The 16417-nt window shown below is 43.6% G+C and overlaps 1 protein-coding gene across 2 annotated transcripts in view; it reads right to left on the minus strand.

Moving 5' to 3' along the window:
* The window catches only part of PLCL2 (phospholipase C like 2), a 191448-nt gene that overhangs the window by 69242 nt on the left and 105789 nt on the right, over window positions 1-16417 (minus strand). For both annotated transcript variants that reach the window (XM_027086550.1, XM_027086551.1), the window contains exons 2-3: window positions 10103-12589; window positions 7496-7699 (exon numbers count right to left, since the gene is read on the minus strand). In XM_027086550.1, the coding sequence (XP_026942351.1) occupies window positions 7496-7699; window positions 10103-12589 (2691 nt within the window). The remainder of the gene's footprint in view (window positions 1-7495; window positions 7700-10102; window positions 12590-16417) is intronic.

A 16417-nucleotide genomic window follows, 5' to 3' on the forward strand; every position in this document is an offset into this window, starting at 1 on the left:
GTGTGTGTGTGTGTGTGTGTGTGTGTGTGTGTGTGTGTGTGTGTGTGTGTGTGTGTAAGAATACTTCTACATATGTGTCCCTCGATGGTTTCTGTGGAGACATGTAAAACATGAAAAGCGGATGCAAGATATAGTCGTGCAATCACCACCATATCACACCGTGAAGCACCATCTCCCCTAAGTTTCTCAATCTCCCTGCTTCTGGTGGCTGAGTGGCAGCCTCTACAGCTGATCTGATGATACGACTGATACCATCATCACATTCCATCCTGTAAACATTACTTTTCCCTTCCCGTGGGGTTGGCAGTCGCTCTGAAGTGGGTCAGCTGTATGGTTTTGATGATGCCAGAGAAACCGTTTTGGAAACGTCACCGGCTGGACCTCCCCTGTCACTGAATTAAACTAGAGACTTTGGGTTTCTGCTCTTCCCCCTGTAGCAGGGTACATTCACCTTTCCCTAATCTGTCTTTTTTTCCCCCTCTTTGTAGCTCAGTCTTATCCCAAGGCATAATACTCTATTTTTCTACAGTTATAAAAATTGGGAGAGTTGACACCTCCAATTAAAAGATGCTTTTAATGTCAAGTTCTGAGGCAGGAGAGTGATAAAAGCAGCCACAGAGGAGATGGGAATCAATAATAACCTTATTACAGATGATCTCTGCTTGGTCCAGATGGGCAGACTCCATCAATTATGAAGTGTGATTTCTCTCTTCCCTGCATTAAGCAGTGGCCAGAGAAAATACAGGAACCCATACCAACAACATAGGGCAGAGCACTCCTGATGCTGCATGCCGACTGCCAACATATCTGTGTAAGAAAAAAACCCTTCGTTTCACATATTTTATTTAAAGTACCTTGCTTTATTTAAGAAATATTTAAAGCCATGAGGTAGAAGGGACGATCCAGTAACTTATATAAAAATATTCACAGCAAGCAAATAACATGCTCCTAGACAAAGCATCTTGTTCCTTCTTTTTTGAACACTAAAAACTACTGTTCTCTACTGGATAAACGGATTCCTCAGAGAGTGCTTTCTTAATTAAGTGTGAAGGCAATTAAAATCAAGATTTTTGTGAAGCTGTAAAAGATGGAAACAAATTAATTTCAGATAGAAAGCAGAGACAAAGGAACGGCAATGACAGGAATGAATGCATGGGTAATCTCCGAGCAGCTACGGCTGATCGAGAGCCCGCCACTGTGTATGTGAACAGCCGTGCTCTCTGTGACAGAGCTGGGCATCCTTTTCTTTCCTTTTTCCTCTTCTCTCCTTTTCGTTCCCTGTGACTTCATTGTCAATTTACTTACAATGACTGAAGCATATTCCATAGTGCAGAAAAATTGTAAGCAAAACCAAGGAAAAAGACTTTTTTCTTTAAAAAATATTTATGTGATAAGGACACTTAACGTGAGATCTACCCCTCTGAACAAATGCTTACCTGTACAATGCATTACTGCTGACTAGAGGTACAAGGTGCTACTGTACACGGGTCTCTAGAACTCCTCCACCTTACCTACCTGAAACGTCATGCCTGTTGATTCATAACGTCCTATCTCCAGCGCCTGGTAACTCCCAGTCTAGTCTTTGATTTTATGAATCTGACTATCTTAGATACCTCATTTAAGTGGAATCCCGCAGGGCTTGTCTTTCTGCGTCTGGCTTCTTTCACCGAGAATACTGCCCTCAAAGTCCAATGAAAAAATTTTAAAGAGAACTTTCTTTTTATGTAACACTCCACAAAATATTTAAACTCCCAGTGTTTTCCCTCAGTCAAGGAAGAATGTCGACATCTTGGTCTCTATTTGTTAGCACAGATCTCATAACATTTAAAAACATTTAAGCGTAAAGCAGACGGTAAATCTGAAACTAATAACCAAAGATAGCTGGAGAGCTGAATCATTACTTTCATCAACATTAAAAAGGGTGGTAAAAACCACTTTTGTATAAAAAGATGATGATGACGGGAGAGGGGAAGCCTGAAGTGGTCCTGAAGCCTCCTGGCAGATCATCCCAGGAGCACTGTGTGTTACGGAGAGGGGACCCGCTCACTCACCAGAATCTCTTACTCAGGTTACGTAATCCTTATCTTCTCCAAACCAGCCTTTAAACACGTGAGAGAACGAGCTCAACTGTGATATCTGATTCTCAACAGTGGATGCATTCAAGTTCACTGACACACACTTTCAAGTAAAACACTTAAATTTTCTGTTTTCTGAAGTAATAATACAAAAGATATATTCAGGTACTTATAATCAGATTCCGTTGAGTGGAACTCAATCTGTTGAATACAGTCTTCCTTATTTTAAGCTCATCGGATCTGCCTTTTAACATACGCCAAAGTATGCAAGACGAATTCTTCTCCACTTTCATGGGGGAGCAAGAATCAGAAATAAGGTACCTGGGACTTCAAGGGCCCCACATGAACAACGTCAGATCATGAGTATTGGCGCTGTCTGGGCTTTATGGGCAGATTCGTCAGTCATCCACACACCACACATGGCTCATCTTCCTGATCTGGACTGCAGGGCAAAAACTGGACAAAGAGACTCGTCAGGTTCTAAACCTGCCATCAGAACCATTAATGGTTCTGCCATTAATTTGATGCACCACTTGGTTTCCATTTTCTCATCTGCAAAATAAAGACGCTCAGCAGGCGGCCTCTGAGTTCTCTTTCACCCCTACCCTCCCACAGTCCATAATCTTAATTCTGAGCATGGCTCTTTGCTGCTCAAAAATGTGCAAGAACTCCCACAGTCCACGCTTGAGTTTCCTAGAACACATGCTTCCCATTTCTGAGAGTGTTTCACCCTGGGAACTCAGCCTGCAACAGTCTCCGTTTCTTCACCTGCTGAAATCTGAGTTGTTCTTAAGGGTCAGAGGCCAGTGTTTCCTTGAAGTCTTCCTAATTCCTAAACTTGAAACTGACCGTTCTCTCCCATGAACATCCAAATAATCTGTTTATATATATATATATATTTTTTTTTTTTTTTCAGTACGCGGGCCTCTCACTGTTGCGGCCTCTCCCGTTGTGGAGCACAGGCTCCGGACGCGCAGGCTCAGCGGCCATGGCTCACGGGCCCAGCCGCTCCGCGGCATGTGGGGTCTTCCCGGACCGGAGCACGAACCCGTGTCCCCTGCATCGGCAGGCGGACTCTCAACCACTGCGCCACCAGGGAAGCCCTGTTTACATATTTTAACACATCTGTCTATATCATCTATCCTCTCACTATCTCTGGATAGGTTTCATCTCTTCCACTAAACTGTGAACGCGTCCAGGGAAGAAAAGCCTCCCTTGTGTGACCACACAGTCACTCCCACTCTCCAGACCGGTCCCTCCCTAGTTCTCCCCCATCTGCCTGATCTAAGAAGGTGTCTGTGTTTCTCTTCCTCTGCTCCCGGGTGGCTTTGACACCCGCCTTCCTGAGCAACGTCCCAGCCTCAAACCTCACCACTTCCGGGATCCAAGGAGGGACGACAAATAGGGCAAAAAACCACAATTTGGGCCACTCTGAAGACCTGTTCGTTGGTGGGATCACAAGAGCCATTAGGACAATCTAGGGGCCGTGGGCAGGGTGACCACACAACTAATTATCTAAGCAGGGACACTTTTAAGGGTTAAAGGGAGAACTATTAATAATTATGCTGGGACAACAGGTGTACAAGCAGGGTCTGTCCCAGGCAAATGGGGCTGCAGGCCACCCTGAGTGTGGGCCCTCTTTCCTAGCCTCCACACCGCCTTACACAGTGTCCACATTTCCACAACCAGCTCCTTCCCTGCACTCTCCTTTTTCACAAAGACACTGGCATATTTCAGCTACAACTCGTTTATTAATAAGAGTTTAGACAGAAAAATAGTCACACTCTTGACAGCATAAATACATATCTGTACACTCTTAGGAGATACCGCAATCCTGTCCTCACTGGAGGGCAACTTCAGCAGTGCAGACTCGCAGTAACACAGGACTTTGTGGGGAGGGGTGGATTTCTCAAACTACGCTTACTTCTCATTTGGAGTCTGCAAACTATAAATGGGAAGTCAGTGAAATGAAATAAGATCTTATTTTAAGGCTAATTTTGGGTTAAGCTCAACATAACAAACGTTACAAAAATAAAGGCTATCCAGGACCTTATGACATTTCCCATCAGTATTTCATCTATTCTTTGGCTAGCTTTAATAAATTAATTGTCAGAAGGTGAGAAATAATTACGTCACTAATAAATGGACTATAAAATATTACAAGAGCTATAATATTGCTGTAGCAATATGACAACCTTTAAAATGCAAATTATAAACATTTGAATTATAAACTTAAACATTTTAAGTACTTTATAGCTTAGTTTAGCAGGTGGAATGAAAAAGAGAGCAAATCAATGAAGCTAGGGGTATGACGCAGCCCAGCTATGTCAAGCAGACATTATGTAAGACTAATTTCACAACTTTAAAAACTTAAGCAAGCCAACTGTCTTATCATTTCTACAACAACACAATTATAAAGTTATATGTAGATAAGAGTTACATAGTAAATGTTATCATCTGCCAGCCCAGGGAGAGGAAGGGGCGGGGGAAGTGATATGGTGGGCACTGTGTCCACCCAGCTATGGTCCCACTCCCGCTGTGGGCTCAGCCTGGACTAGCGCCTGGGTACCGACCCTTCCAGCTAACACCTCCCTGGGGCACCACATCCCACTCTCAGGAAGGTCCTGTTAAAAAGGTTACCATAAAGAAATGTCACTGCGTGACCAGTAACACACCTGAGCCGGTAAGTCATCTTAGATGTTGGTCAATGACGTGGGTCTGCAAAATGTCTAACGATTTTATTTGTGGCTTAAGTTTAAAAAGCATTTACAAATATCAGCCACTTCTTTGGGCTTCTTCTCATGAAACCAACGAGGTAGCCTGAGGCACAGCATGCAAGAGCTCTTCAGACTTTTCCATTTAACCTCTTTTTCCTGTCTTTCCATCTTTTCCCCCCAAAGAAATCTCAGCATAAGCTTCTTTGTTTTGTTCCCCAGCTGCCATCCTAGCAGACTGGATGGCTCCCTGAGGACAGGGACCCCTTATGCTCATGCCTGTGGCCCCTCCAGCACCCAGCACAGTGCTCCCCCAGCCCATGTTTACAGACGCATTTGCCCCTGGCCGTCCCTCTTTCTGAAGGGTGACTGTCACTCCCTGCAGTTTGCCTGCAGTGTCCAGTGTTCCGTCCTTATTTATCTTACATCACTGTGAACTCTAAGCTGGAAAGAGCAGGGAATAATAAGCACCTGCTACAACATGTGGTTATTGCATTGGAACTTAGGAAAAAGATCAAATACCACTTTTTCTTAAGGTAATGAATTGATAAGCTGTTTAAAATACTGCACTCTTATTATTGGTGGGAATGTAAATTTGTATAGCTACTAGGGAAAACAGCATGGAAGATCCTCAAAGAGTTAAAAACAGGACTACCATATGATGCAGCAATTCCACTTTTCAGAATATATCCTAAGGTCAAAAAAACACTAACTCAAAAAGATACATGCACCCCCATGTTCATAGCAGCATTATTTACAATAGCCAAGATATGGAAACAACCTAAATGTCTATGGATAGATAAAGAAGTTGTGAGATATACATATATATATATTAAAATATGAGGAGATCCTACCATTTGCTACAACACAGATGAACCCTGAAGGTATTATGTTAAGTGTAATGAGTCAGAGAAAGACAAATACTGTATGACCCACTTACATGTGGAAACTAAAACAAAACAAAACAAAAACAAAAAACCAAACTCATAGAAAAAGAGATCAGATTTGTGGTTACCAGAGGTGAAGGGTGCAGACAGTGAGAACTGAAGGAAGGTGGTCAAAAGGTAGACATTTCCAGTTATAAGATAAATAAGTCCTAGGAATGTAATATATACCATGATGACTGATGCACAGAAAACTTAAGAAAATAAATCCTAAGACCTCTTATCACAAGAAATTTTTTTTTCCTTTCCTCTCCTCTTCCTTCTTTTTATATGAGAAGATGGATGTCAGCTGAACCCACTGTGGTAATCATTTCACAATATGCATAAGTCAAACCATCATGCTGTACGCCTTAAACTTATACGTGAGTGTCAATTATTTCTCAATAAAACTGGGGGAAAGAAAGAGCAAAAGAAAAAAAAAGTGCTGCATGTTTCTGACTTGGACTTCCAGGTCTTATGCACCCAAAGATTTGGGTGAACAAGGCTAAGACGTGAAGAAGATTAAGAACAAAAATCCTTCCAAACTTTTGTTTTTGGAAATAGTACCCCCTGGTCAAGACAATTTGTCAAATAGGGCATACTATGTCCATCACCCTTTGGAAAGCCACTGCCAGCCATCAAAAGGCCCCACACAGTCCTGCAGTGAAGACATCTGATTAATTTTGCTCAAACCAGTATTTCCCTAAATTATTTCAACACGGAACCCTTTCTCCCATGTGACACTTATTAATATCCTAAGAAACCAAGGTTCCTCAGCAGACACTGTGGGAAATGCTGACCTAAAGCATTTTTTTCTTTCCTGGAAATTGTATAAATCCCTCTGAATTGCAGCTTTCAGGTCAACTTACAGAATAGTAAAAGAAATACATTTCTGTAAGGTTTACAATGCCACTCCTGATTTGTCTTAGACCACAGCAGGCTACCTGAGAAGCAGCCTTGAGTTTTGTGGTCTGAGCTCCTGCTTCTCGTGTGGAGGAGGTGGTGGGTGAGGCCTCTTACCTCTGAGCACAGGCTGACAGCCTCGCCCATCTGGGAGGGGAGTGTCCAGCACCACCCTTAACCCCGACCGCAGGGGAGGACCTGCGGTGCTCACTGGCATTTTGACAACTTCAGCTACACTGCGAGCTTGAAACGGTGTTGTTCACTAACTCATCCCTCAGGGTTACGATAAATCAAAAAGTACAGCGAGAGCAGGAAGCAATTAGGAAAACGCAAGATAGACCTTAAGGGCAAAAATGCAATATTCTAGGTGTCCTGAGGATTCCTCATTAACGCTAAGCTGATTACCAATCACAGGCGTCACAGAGCAGCTGCTATAAGGAAGGAAAACTTTGCACAATATAGAGTCATGTAGTGGAAGCACCTGCCTCTGGTGGTATTTAAAGTGTATTTTTGGAAAAAAAACTAAATTTCTCACCTTTACCAGTTTGAAAACAAAATAAAAATGAGTGACTCAATGGCTGATTGCAGGGAAAGGTTAAAAAAATTCCCTCCTATATATATGTGGAAAATAGGGTATGCTTTAGAAGTCAATTCAGATACATTCTTGAAAAGCTGTCTGAATCCTGCTTTCTAAAATAGCAACAACAAAACACTAAAGTCTTTCAAATACAGCAAGGTCAGGGGAATAACTTTTCCAGCACAGGTAAAGGAAGCCTGAACTAGGAAAGCACACCTCAGCAAGAGCTCCTAAGCATGTCGGGGTACTGTCCTAAGACACCCCTCTCCCCTGGGCTCCATAAAAGTGCAAAGAGCCACTCACCATGTCGTAAGTTGTTACGATCTTTTTCAGAACCTCGGGCACGATTCCCTGCAACTCCATGGTGGGATACTGCTCGCTGAGATTCAGGACCACCAGGGGCGTGTTATCAGGTCCCAGGAAGCGGGGAGACACCGCCAGCATGCACTGCATGAGGTTGGCTACGGAGGAGAGGCCACACAGCTCCTTGAAGGACACCACTGCATTCTGCTCAATGGAAAGAAGAAGGCGCTTTGTAATTCACCAGGGTTTTAATTTCTCGGGGATGTTATACTCAATATACTTGGTTATCCTTGGACTGCCTGGTACAACAGTTACTAGCAGTGTTATGACAGACATGGTTAATGATTATCTTATCCTGGGAAAAATGGCTACTTTCCAAAGTAAACATAGTTATAGATATTTGTAATACCAATTTATCAAAAGTATGGAAAAGGCAAATAAGTTAAATTCTTCCGAAGGGCAAAGCTACTTTTCAGATCAAAGTTCACAGCAGTGCTAATGCTGATATGTAATTATGAACAAACCAAAAAGAAGGCTTCTGCATTCAAAAAGGTAAAGATTCAGAAAAAAAAAAATCAGGCTTAAAATAAGTATCAAATATGCCAGCCATCCAAAAAAAAAAAAAAAGAGGAATATTTGCAAGATAGAAACTTGAGTCTCTCTCACCTGTTCATACCAGCTGGTTCCAAAGCTAAAGGAACTTGGAGGATGCTGCAGTTTCCGTGGAGATGTGCCCGGTGGGAGACCTTCCTGCCTGGTACCACAGCCTTCCCTTCCCCTAGCCCCGTCTCCATGCTGCTTCTCCTGTTCTCAATGCTCTTTTTTTCTAATCACCAGAGGTGCCATTAAAATCCCCATTAAAGGAAACCCTTCCATACTGTAAAAAGCCACGAGTCGGTGTTCCCTGAGCACTGTGTGCAAGGCATAGGTAATATACATGACCCCATCTGATCCTTTCAACCAGCCACGCTGGGCCCGAGCCTCAGCTGTGGCCTGTCTCTGTTGTTTGTCTGAGGTCACACAGCTAGCAGGTGAAGGGGTCAGGATTTTACCTGAAGTCTGCCGAGGATGAGGCCTCTGCTCTTAATCACTGTGCTGCCAGAACAGGTACATTCCAACCGAAAAATGAGTCACCCCAGGCACACCTGGGTCCTGACCTGGGCTGAGAGCATGGCGGCCATAGGGGAGGGATCTGGGCCCCCCAAGCCCTGTGCCTTCTGTTCTCAAACACCCCCGTCCTTGGAAATGAGCAGCACGTTGGTTTTAAATTTAAACATTTTCTTTTTATTAATATTGCTTTAAATATGGGCATCAAGCTGTGTATCATTTTGTCCAAAATCACTTGGATGTTGACTGCTCATAACAATAAATCCTTACTGAGAGCTCTAAGGGGGGCCCCCAGTCACACCATCACACTCCCCAGTTACTTCTTCTTCACCTGCCGTTGTCCTATTTGTTTATCATCTGCTGCCCAGCCCCAACTAAAGTCTGCTGTTTCCTGCTGCATCCCTGGCCCGACCGCCCGGGTGCGGCAGGGGCATCACACAGCACCAACTGCAGTGTGGGTTCAGAACAGACACGCGGCCCTGGAAGGACGGCGCTCGGCTTCCTGCGCATGACAGCTGCCGTAGGGCAGGGACGTGCGGCCTGCTCAGAGCTGAGGTCCACCAACCATGGCACCCTCAGAGATAGGGAGACACCCTCCACATTTACTATGAGACAAGAAATAAAACAAAAGGTCTCCATTGTGGGAAGGTCTTTTAATTTTACTTGCTGCTGGCATTCTGCTCATAATAGTTATAAAGATTATATATATATACACGTATGTGTGTGTGTGTGTGTGTGTGTGTGTGTGTATCTTTTTTTATCGTTTTTAAACACACTGAGCGGTGACCCATCACACACTGGGATGGGCTGGGGTAGGTGTGTGTGTGAGGTAGCCCTCGCAGCCTCGTTCTGCATCACTGGTAGTCCCAGTATCCTGCTAGACACGTGGACAATCCTTAATTACATACCTAACCCTGACTGATTGCTTTTCGCCACTACGCGGTTCAGAGGTAATTATTATCTCAGACATCTAATAAATACAGGTGTCACGTGTCTTTTACTTACACAATTAGATAGCTGCGCTGCAGAGTCAAGAGCAGGCTCAACACATAAACCCACGGGCCGCTTACAGGCTCACCATTCCCGCAGCATGACGGCCCCACAAGAAAGGACCGGAACGTGTCCCTCTAGTTTGATGGGCTTGACGTCAGTGTGTTCCAGCTAAGGAATATTCAGAAATACCAGAGATTCCCATGTGCGCTTTTAGAGAAGACGGGGGACTGTTCCCTATTGATTAACAGGGACCAGGTCGGGTGTGGTGGACTCAGCAGCAAGGCTGTCTCATTCCCATAGAGTGTGTTCAATACCAGCTGCCGTTTTGGAAATTCACATGATAAAAAAAATGAGATCAGTGGTAAACATTCTTACAAGCGATGGGAATTTACAAAGTATTTAAGATGGGAAATACGACTATTTAAAGAAACCCTCCAAAAGCCTCTTACACCGCGCGCAGTCGCACACGAGCCCGCGCGCAGGCGCACACAAGCCCCCGCGCCGTACCTGCATGTTCTCTCTCAGGTCGGTGGCGTCCCGAATTGGGGACTGGGCATTCTTGAAGACCTCGTCCACAGTTTTAATCCACAGTGTTCTCAGGGACGCATATTCCCTGGACTTCTTCCCTTTCCTCACAGAGAGGCCCCTCTTGTGAGGCTTCCCGCCTCCTCTCCGGTTCGTGATGGCCACGTGCACGAACAGAGAAGCGTGGGCGAGGACCTCGCCGGTGAGCGACTGCAGCGGCACGTGGCGGTAGCCCGTCTGCAGACACTCGAAGGGAATCGTGTACTGGCCGATGAACTCATCCCCGATGTAGTCGTCGTCCAGGACCACAAAGCGCACCATGGCCAGTTCGGGCAGGTTGATCTGGAACTCAAAGCTTTCGTCGAAGATGGGAGCGTCTCCGTTCTGGTGCACTGTTTTTGTCCTCTGTTCTGCACAGTCAGCGGGGATCCCGTGGATCTCAACGTAGACGTAAGGGTCCACCACGTCGCCTTTAGCACCCGACCCTTTGGGTTTGGGGAAGTTCTGCCCGCTGATGATCTTGATATGAAGGAGCTGGGGTGAGACTCCTGGGACGGAGTCTTTGGTGTTGGCGCTGAAGAAGGAGACCTCCTCCCTCATGATGGCCGGCCGCAGCACGTAGCCGCAGTTCCCGTTCTGCCTAAACCAGCCGATGTTCAGGTCCATCATCAGTCCCGGGGTCTGAAAGTTCATGGCCACGATCTGACAACCACATTTCCAAAAATCTTGAGGGTTCATGTTGCTGGAGTCAATTCTCATGGGGCTGGGAAAAACCCTGGCGAGAAAGCGCTTGTTATAATTGACAAAGTCCCCTGCATTCTCGTTGGCGTATTTGCTGGCAAGCACTTCGTTGAATGAGCAGACTTCCCAGTACTTCTGAACCTGAAAGGACACCTGGAACTCTTTGAACTGCACCGACTTGCAGATGCTCACCAGCTCGGACAGCTCTTTGCAGAGCTGGAAGCGCTTGGCAGGCACGTGGTTGGGCAGCTCTGTGTTCTCCTTGCCCATCCTCTGAGACATCTCTGCCCCTTCATCCTCATCAGTAACATCGCCCTCTACTCCAGAGCAGTTGGAAGACAGCTTCTTTGCCTTAATGAGTATCTTCCCTTTCAGGACATCTGGGGATGGCAGGTAAGATTCCTCAGCACTGGGTGAGGTTGTGTAGAGCTTGTCTCCTAAAATTTTCTTCATGTGTTGAACCATGACCTTCTGTTGTTTAATAGAACAGTGATTTTCCAAACACAGGATGAGAGGGTACTCGGAAGCAAAGAATGCATACTTGTTAATAATATCAATGACGCTGCGGAAGACGATCTGCGAGGTCATGGTGTGGCCTGTGTAAATCACAGGTTCATTATCCGGCCCGTCCCATACATCCAATTCAACACTCCGGCAACCCATTTTAAGAGCTCGGATGTATCCTGTGATATCAGAGGGACCTCGGAACTGATCCTCTATTAAGTACGTATTATGAGATGAGTTTATAAAGTAATGAGACAAGGGTTGCTTCATGTCCTGACAGACCTTCTTATGCTCTGGATCAAATATATAACAGTCAGAGGACACAAGGTAATTAGTGAACCCGTCTATGGACAGCCAGCCCTTTTCCTGACCCTCTTTGGATGGCTCATATTTGTGAATAATTTCAAGGCTTATTTCCTCATTTATATGTGCCACACCCTGCTCTGCCTCCAGAAACATCATAAGGTCCTTGGTATCAAGGAATTCTTTATTGCTTGAGAACTGAACTAAAAGGAAATAAATTTCAGGTCTAGTACAAAGCTCGTGGAAAACCTCAACAAATTCCTCCTTTGTGACTTCAGTACCAGCTTTGTCCTTGGACTTGTGCAATTCTTTGAACTTAAGCTCAATTTTGCTCGTTTTTAAACCAGGGTTGAGATTTCTCATACACTGCACGGCGTTGCACAGAGTTATATGTCCCAGGTTATCTACATCAATTTCACTAAACATTTGTGAGACCCAAGAAGTCCTCATGTTGTCTTGGCTACTCTCTAACATATCGAGCGTATGTTTCCCATAAGAAATTAGGTACCGTAGTCCCGTGACCCAGATGTTCGCAACATCTGCAGAGTTGGCAACCAAATCAAGTGACTCGTAATTCTCTCCGTAGACGACAGAAAATGCACAGTCTTCAGATATCTGGTCAGAAATGCCATTGCTGCGGAATATGTCTGTATTTTTTCCTGTTCTCACTTCCTTGATGGATTTAATATCAATCTTGGCTTTCTCAGAATCCTTCTTGGATGGCTCCCACCTCAGGCTCTGCATGTCAGCGTCCAGTAAAAAATACCTGTGGTAAATTCTAGAGTTGGAGCGAACCTTTTTGAGTTCCGAACCCTCCACCATGGAATTGATACAATCACTTGCACTGCTAATCTTTTTCTCCGTGGGCATACTGCTGAAGGAGACCGTCTTTTTCCGCTCTCTTTTCTGTTTTGTACCATCCTAGGAGAAAAAGATCATAGTGTATTAGGATAACACAAGCATAGGTTTCTATGTTCAAGACTAGGAATAAAAATTTAATTTCCTTGGGAAAAAAATCATACTCTTAGGATTTCCAATTGTATGTTCTATAATGAATGATACTCATTCACTTCTAAAGCTTAGAAGTGGCCTTGGCATTTACAGCCTAATACAGACAGGTAAAAAAAAAAAATCATTATTGAATTATTGCAACCCATGAGGATCAAGAAACACAATTCCAGTAATACATAATAAAAGCTCGTGTAGAGAACTGGCCACACAATTTGCAGGGCCCGGGGGAAAATGAAAATGCAGGGGGAAATGAACAACCTCGTTCAGAAATTAAGAATTTTAAGAAGGTCATGGAAGAGCATTAAGCCAGCTACACGGCCTTTCTGAGTAAGGGGCCTGTACAATGCACCGGTAATATACCCACGAAGCAGGCCCTGCTGGGTATACACCTCCTGCACCAGTGTTTCCCAAAAGGTTGTCACTAAACCACCTTCCTCAGAATCCCCTGGGTTACCTGGGTAAAATGCAGATTCCTAGGCTCGTGGAATCAGCTTTCCAGGGGGTGGTGCCCAGGAATTTACATTTTAGGCAGCACTCTAGGTGATGGGAATGTACAATAAAGTTTAAAACCACTCTCTAACCACTTGGACTCACTAAGCTGTCTGGGCTATTTCTGGAAACCAAGTATGAACCATTAAATTATGTGTTACGTGAGTAGAAACTGAAATTCCAGTGGCAATTCTTGGCTTTTCAGAGCCTCATGTTAGATTAGTCACGGTCCTAAACACTTCAAATAGATATGGTTTTACTTCTGTCGTTGTATTAAGTCTGGGTGGGAGGCCCAGATTTCAGCTAGAGGTGCTTCTAAAATTCTGGGGTTGGATTTATTAAAGCCTGCTCCCATGCACCAGGCGAATGTTTAGAACAAGTCACCTAAGTCCTTCCAATGTTAACAGACTAGTAACACTACCAAGTGAAAAACTTCAGGCAACATCTATTTCTACAGCAGTCTGCATCACCAGTAATGCACTCCTCAACCTTCCTGCATGATGTAGCAGGTGCTTACCTCAAGGAGCTGATGCCACATCTATGTGTGCATTTAAGTTCTTTCCCTGTATAGATTGCCTTTATTATTATTATTATTATAATTATTTTAAATCGCTCAAATGGCCTCACAACATCTTTCATAATTTTAACCTAAAACTCGACATTGCCTTTCAGGAGGCATATGAAATTTGTGACAAATTTTCAGTAAGTCATTATATTCATAAATAAGAAATAGAGATGGAGGTTGGGATTATATGACTTTCACGCAATAAAGAAAAGAGCATGAAAATATTGTACAAAGGCATTCTAACTTTCCTGCTCTGAGAGAATCTTTTTTTTTTTTTCTTTTTTTCTGGCCGTGTCACGCAGGGATCGGACCAGGGATCGAACCCGCGTCCCCTGCAGTGGAAACATGGAGTCTTAACCACTGGAATGCCAGGGAAGTCCCCAAGAGAATCTATTTTGAATAAAACCTCTACATTTAAAAAAGTGATTATGCTAGTCTCTGCCTCTGAAATTTAAAACTACTTTTACTTTTTGACTACCTATACTTCCAAAAGCAACTTGCAGAAGGCAATTAAACTTAAACTTTAAATCATACAGGTATCATTTCCCTCAAAGTTTCAAAATGAACCAAAGAGGCTTTTGTGATCTGAATGCCAACATGAAACATAAAAGCCACAAGGCAGAGTATTTCTTTATAATTGTATCCTCCAAGCAATAAAGTGCAAAAGACATTAAAGCTGTGGTACTGGTATCTATAAGATACTTTGGATTGAATACTACAGCTGTTCCAATCCCTAAAACTTAGATTGTCTATTCAAGCAAGTTGGCATGAAATTAAATTTGTAATCAGCCATGTATAAGGATATGAAACAAATGCATGAATTTCCTATTTTTCAGAATGAGGGTTGTCTTCACCTTTAAAAATAATATTTACCTTTAATAAAGACAGCATACTAATTAAGTAAGGGAATTTTATAATTTTTATAAATTGTATCTCAAAGCTGCCACTAGTAAAAGGAATCACAAAGATAAATGGAGGTGCCTATCCATTTATTCACTGAAATATATATACAGCATTTTCTCAACAGTGTAATCTTTTATTCTGTCATTCTCAACATATTGATTAATACTGGACTACCGCTTCAGCACATGGAGGCCTGAATGAAAAGGTCTGTCTCTCCTTCCCTGCTCGCAGAAAAAACTATTAGAAAACATCAAAAGAGAAGCGTGCTTGCTCAGAGACCAACAGAGCAGGCGGGAGCTGGCCCTCATCACCAGATGGACCAGAATCACCGGCTGGAAGCAACAGGTGGATGTGAAGGCAAGCTGGTCCCCCACAGCCCAGAGGAAAGGAAGAGGAAGGCAGATGGAGGGAGAACTGGGCTTCCTCAGCAGGAGACCCAGGCCCCCAACCTGCCTTTGTCCCAGAATCTTTATCCCATCCTACATATTTCCACCTAGCCTTCACTTTTTAGCCCAGCAGTGATCACGTACTCGCATAAGCTAAGCAGCCCGTCGGCAGCAGAGTTGGAATCTATTTTCTGTGTTGCGTCTTAATGTTAGTTAGTTTAAATTTAAAATTAAAAAGTGATCAAACTATATGTGCTACACATACAGTTTTTTTTTTAACTAAGGGAAAACTAATGTGTATAACTTACATGCACTAATCACCTAAAACCAGAAGAAAAAAAACGTAAGCTTCTGCTGAGAAGGAGATGCCTCCAAATACTTTTAAAAATTGTACAGATGATGTTTCAGAACTAGCTCTTAATGTTGTAAGTACTCGTCACCTAAAGCTTCCGAGTGGTGGAAACCACAACATGTAGATAAACTTGGTCCACTGGTGCATTTCTGCTGCACTACAACACTTCTTAATACCAAGAGAAGAAACACAAAAGTTACGTCCAGTCTGGAAGAAAACCAGCTTCCAAAAGAACCCACCTCTATATCAACCCTGAAATTCTGAATTCTAGATAAAGCATCATAAAATTTTGAACGGGACAGAAGCTTAAAGATTCATTTATATGTTTAACCAGCGCTTATTTACAGAATAACATTTTTGTATCAGGAATAATTTTGTGAAAGCAATGACCTAGCAAGAGGCTAAGCGAGCTTTTCTGCATCACAGCAAACTCAGGAAGAACGAAAATGTTTATAGAACTTATATTTAACAATAAAAACGGAAGTAGCCACATTGAACCCAATGGAAAAACATACCTATTTCTAACAAGACTGCCTACTTTAACAGACGTTTGTCACTACCTTTTGGCCTCTAAAATGACCATCTGGGGTATTTCAGAGGTAGCAGTTCATAAATGGGCGTGAGCAATTTCATAAATTCTCATCCTGAAATGAGGTGACAAATAGGTGGGCCTCATTTCTTTGCCGGCAACAAGGTGCCTGAGTCTGATGCAACCACCGTAGCACCTTCTACAGAAGAGGAAACCCGTCTGAGGAGTCGGAGTCTGGTCTCAAGGCCCAGGATTTGATGTCCTGCTGGGACAGCATGGCCTGCTGGGTCCTACTGCATTCCTGTTGTATTTCTAGACTGATTTGTTTCCATTTTCTGTTTGACTATTTCTCAATATACACCACGAGAAAATGACGAATCAACCTCCAGATTCCATATGCTGGCAGAAACTGACACGGCACCCTAACGATGGGGATGGAGCATGAAGACAGAGCAGCCGTTTATCCTTCTGGTTTGTTTTGAGTCCAGTTATTTACTCTGATGTATAAGTAACA

Source organism: Aethalodelphis obliquidens, unplaced genomic scaffold, assembly GCF_003676395.1.
Source record: "Aethalodelphis obliquidens isolate GAN/ISIS:26980383/991018 unplaced genomic scaffold, ASM367639v1 scaffold56, whole genome shotgun sequence".
NCBI classification, from domain to species: domain Eukaryota; kingdom Metazoa; phylum Chordata; class Mammalia; order Artiodactyla; family Delphinidae; genus Aethalodelphis; species Aethalodelphis obliquidens.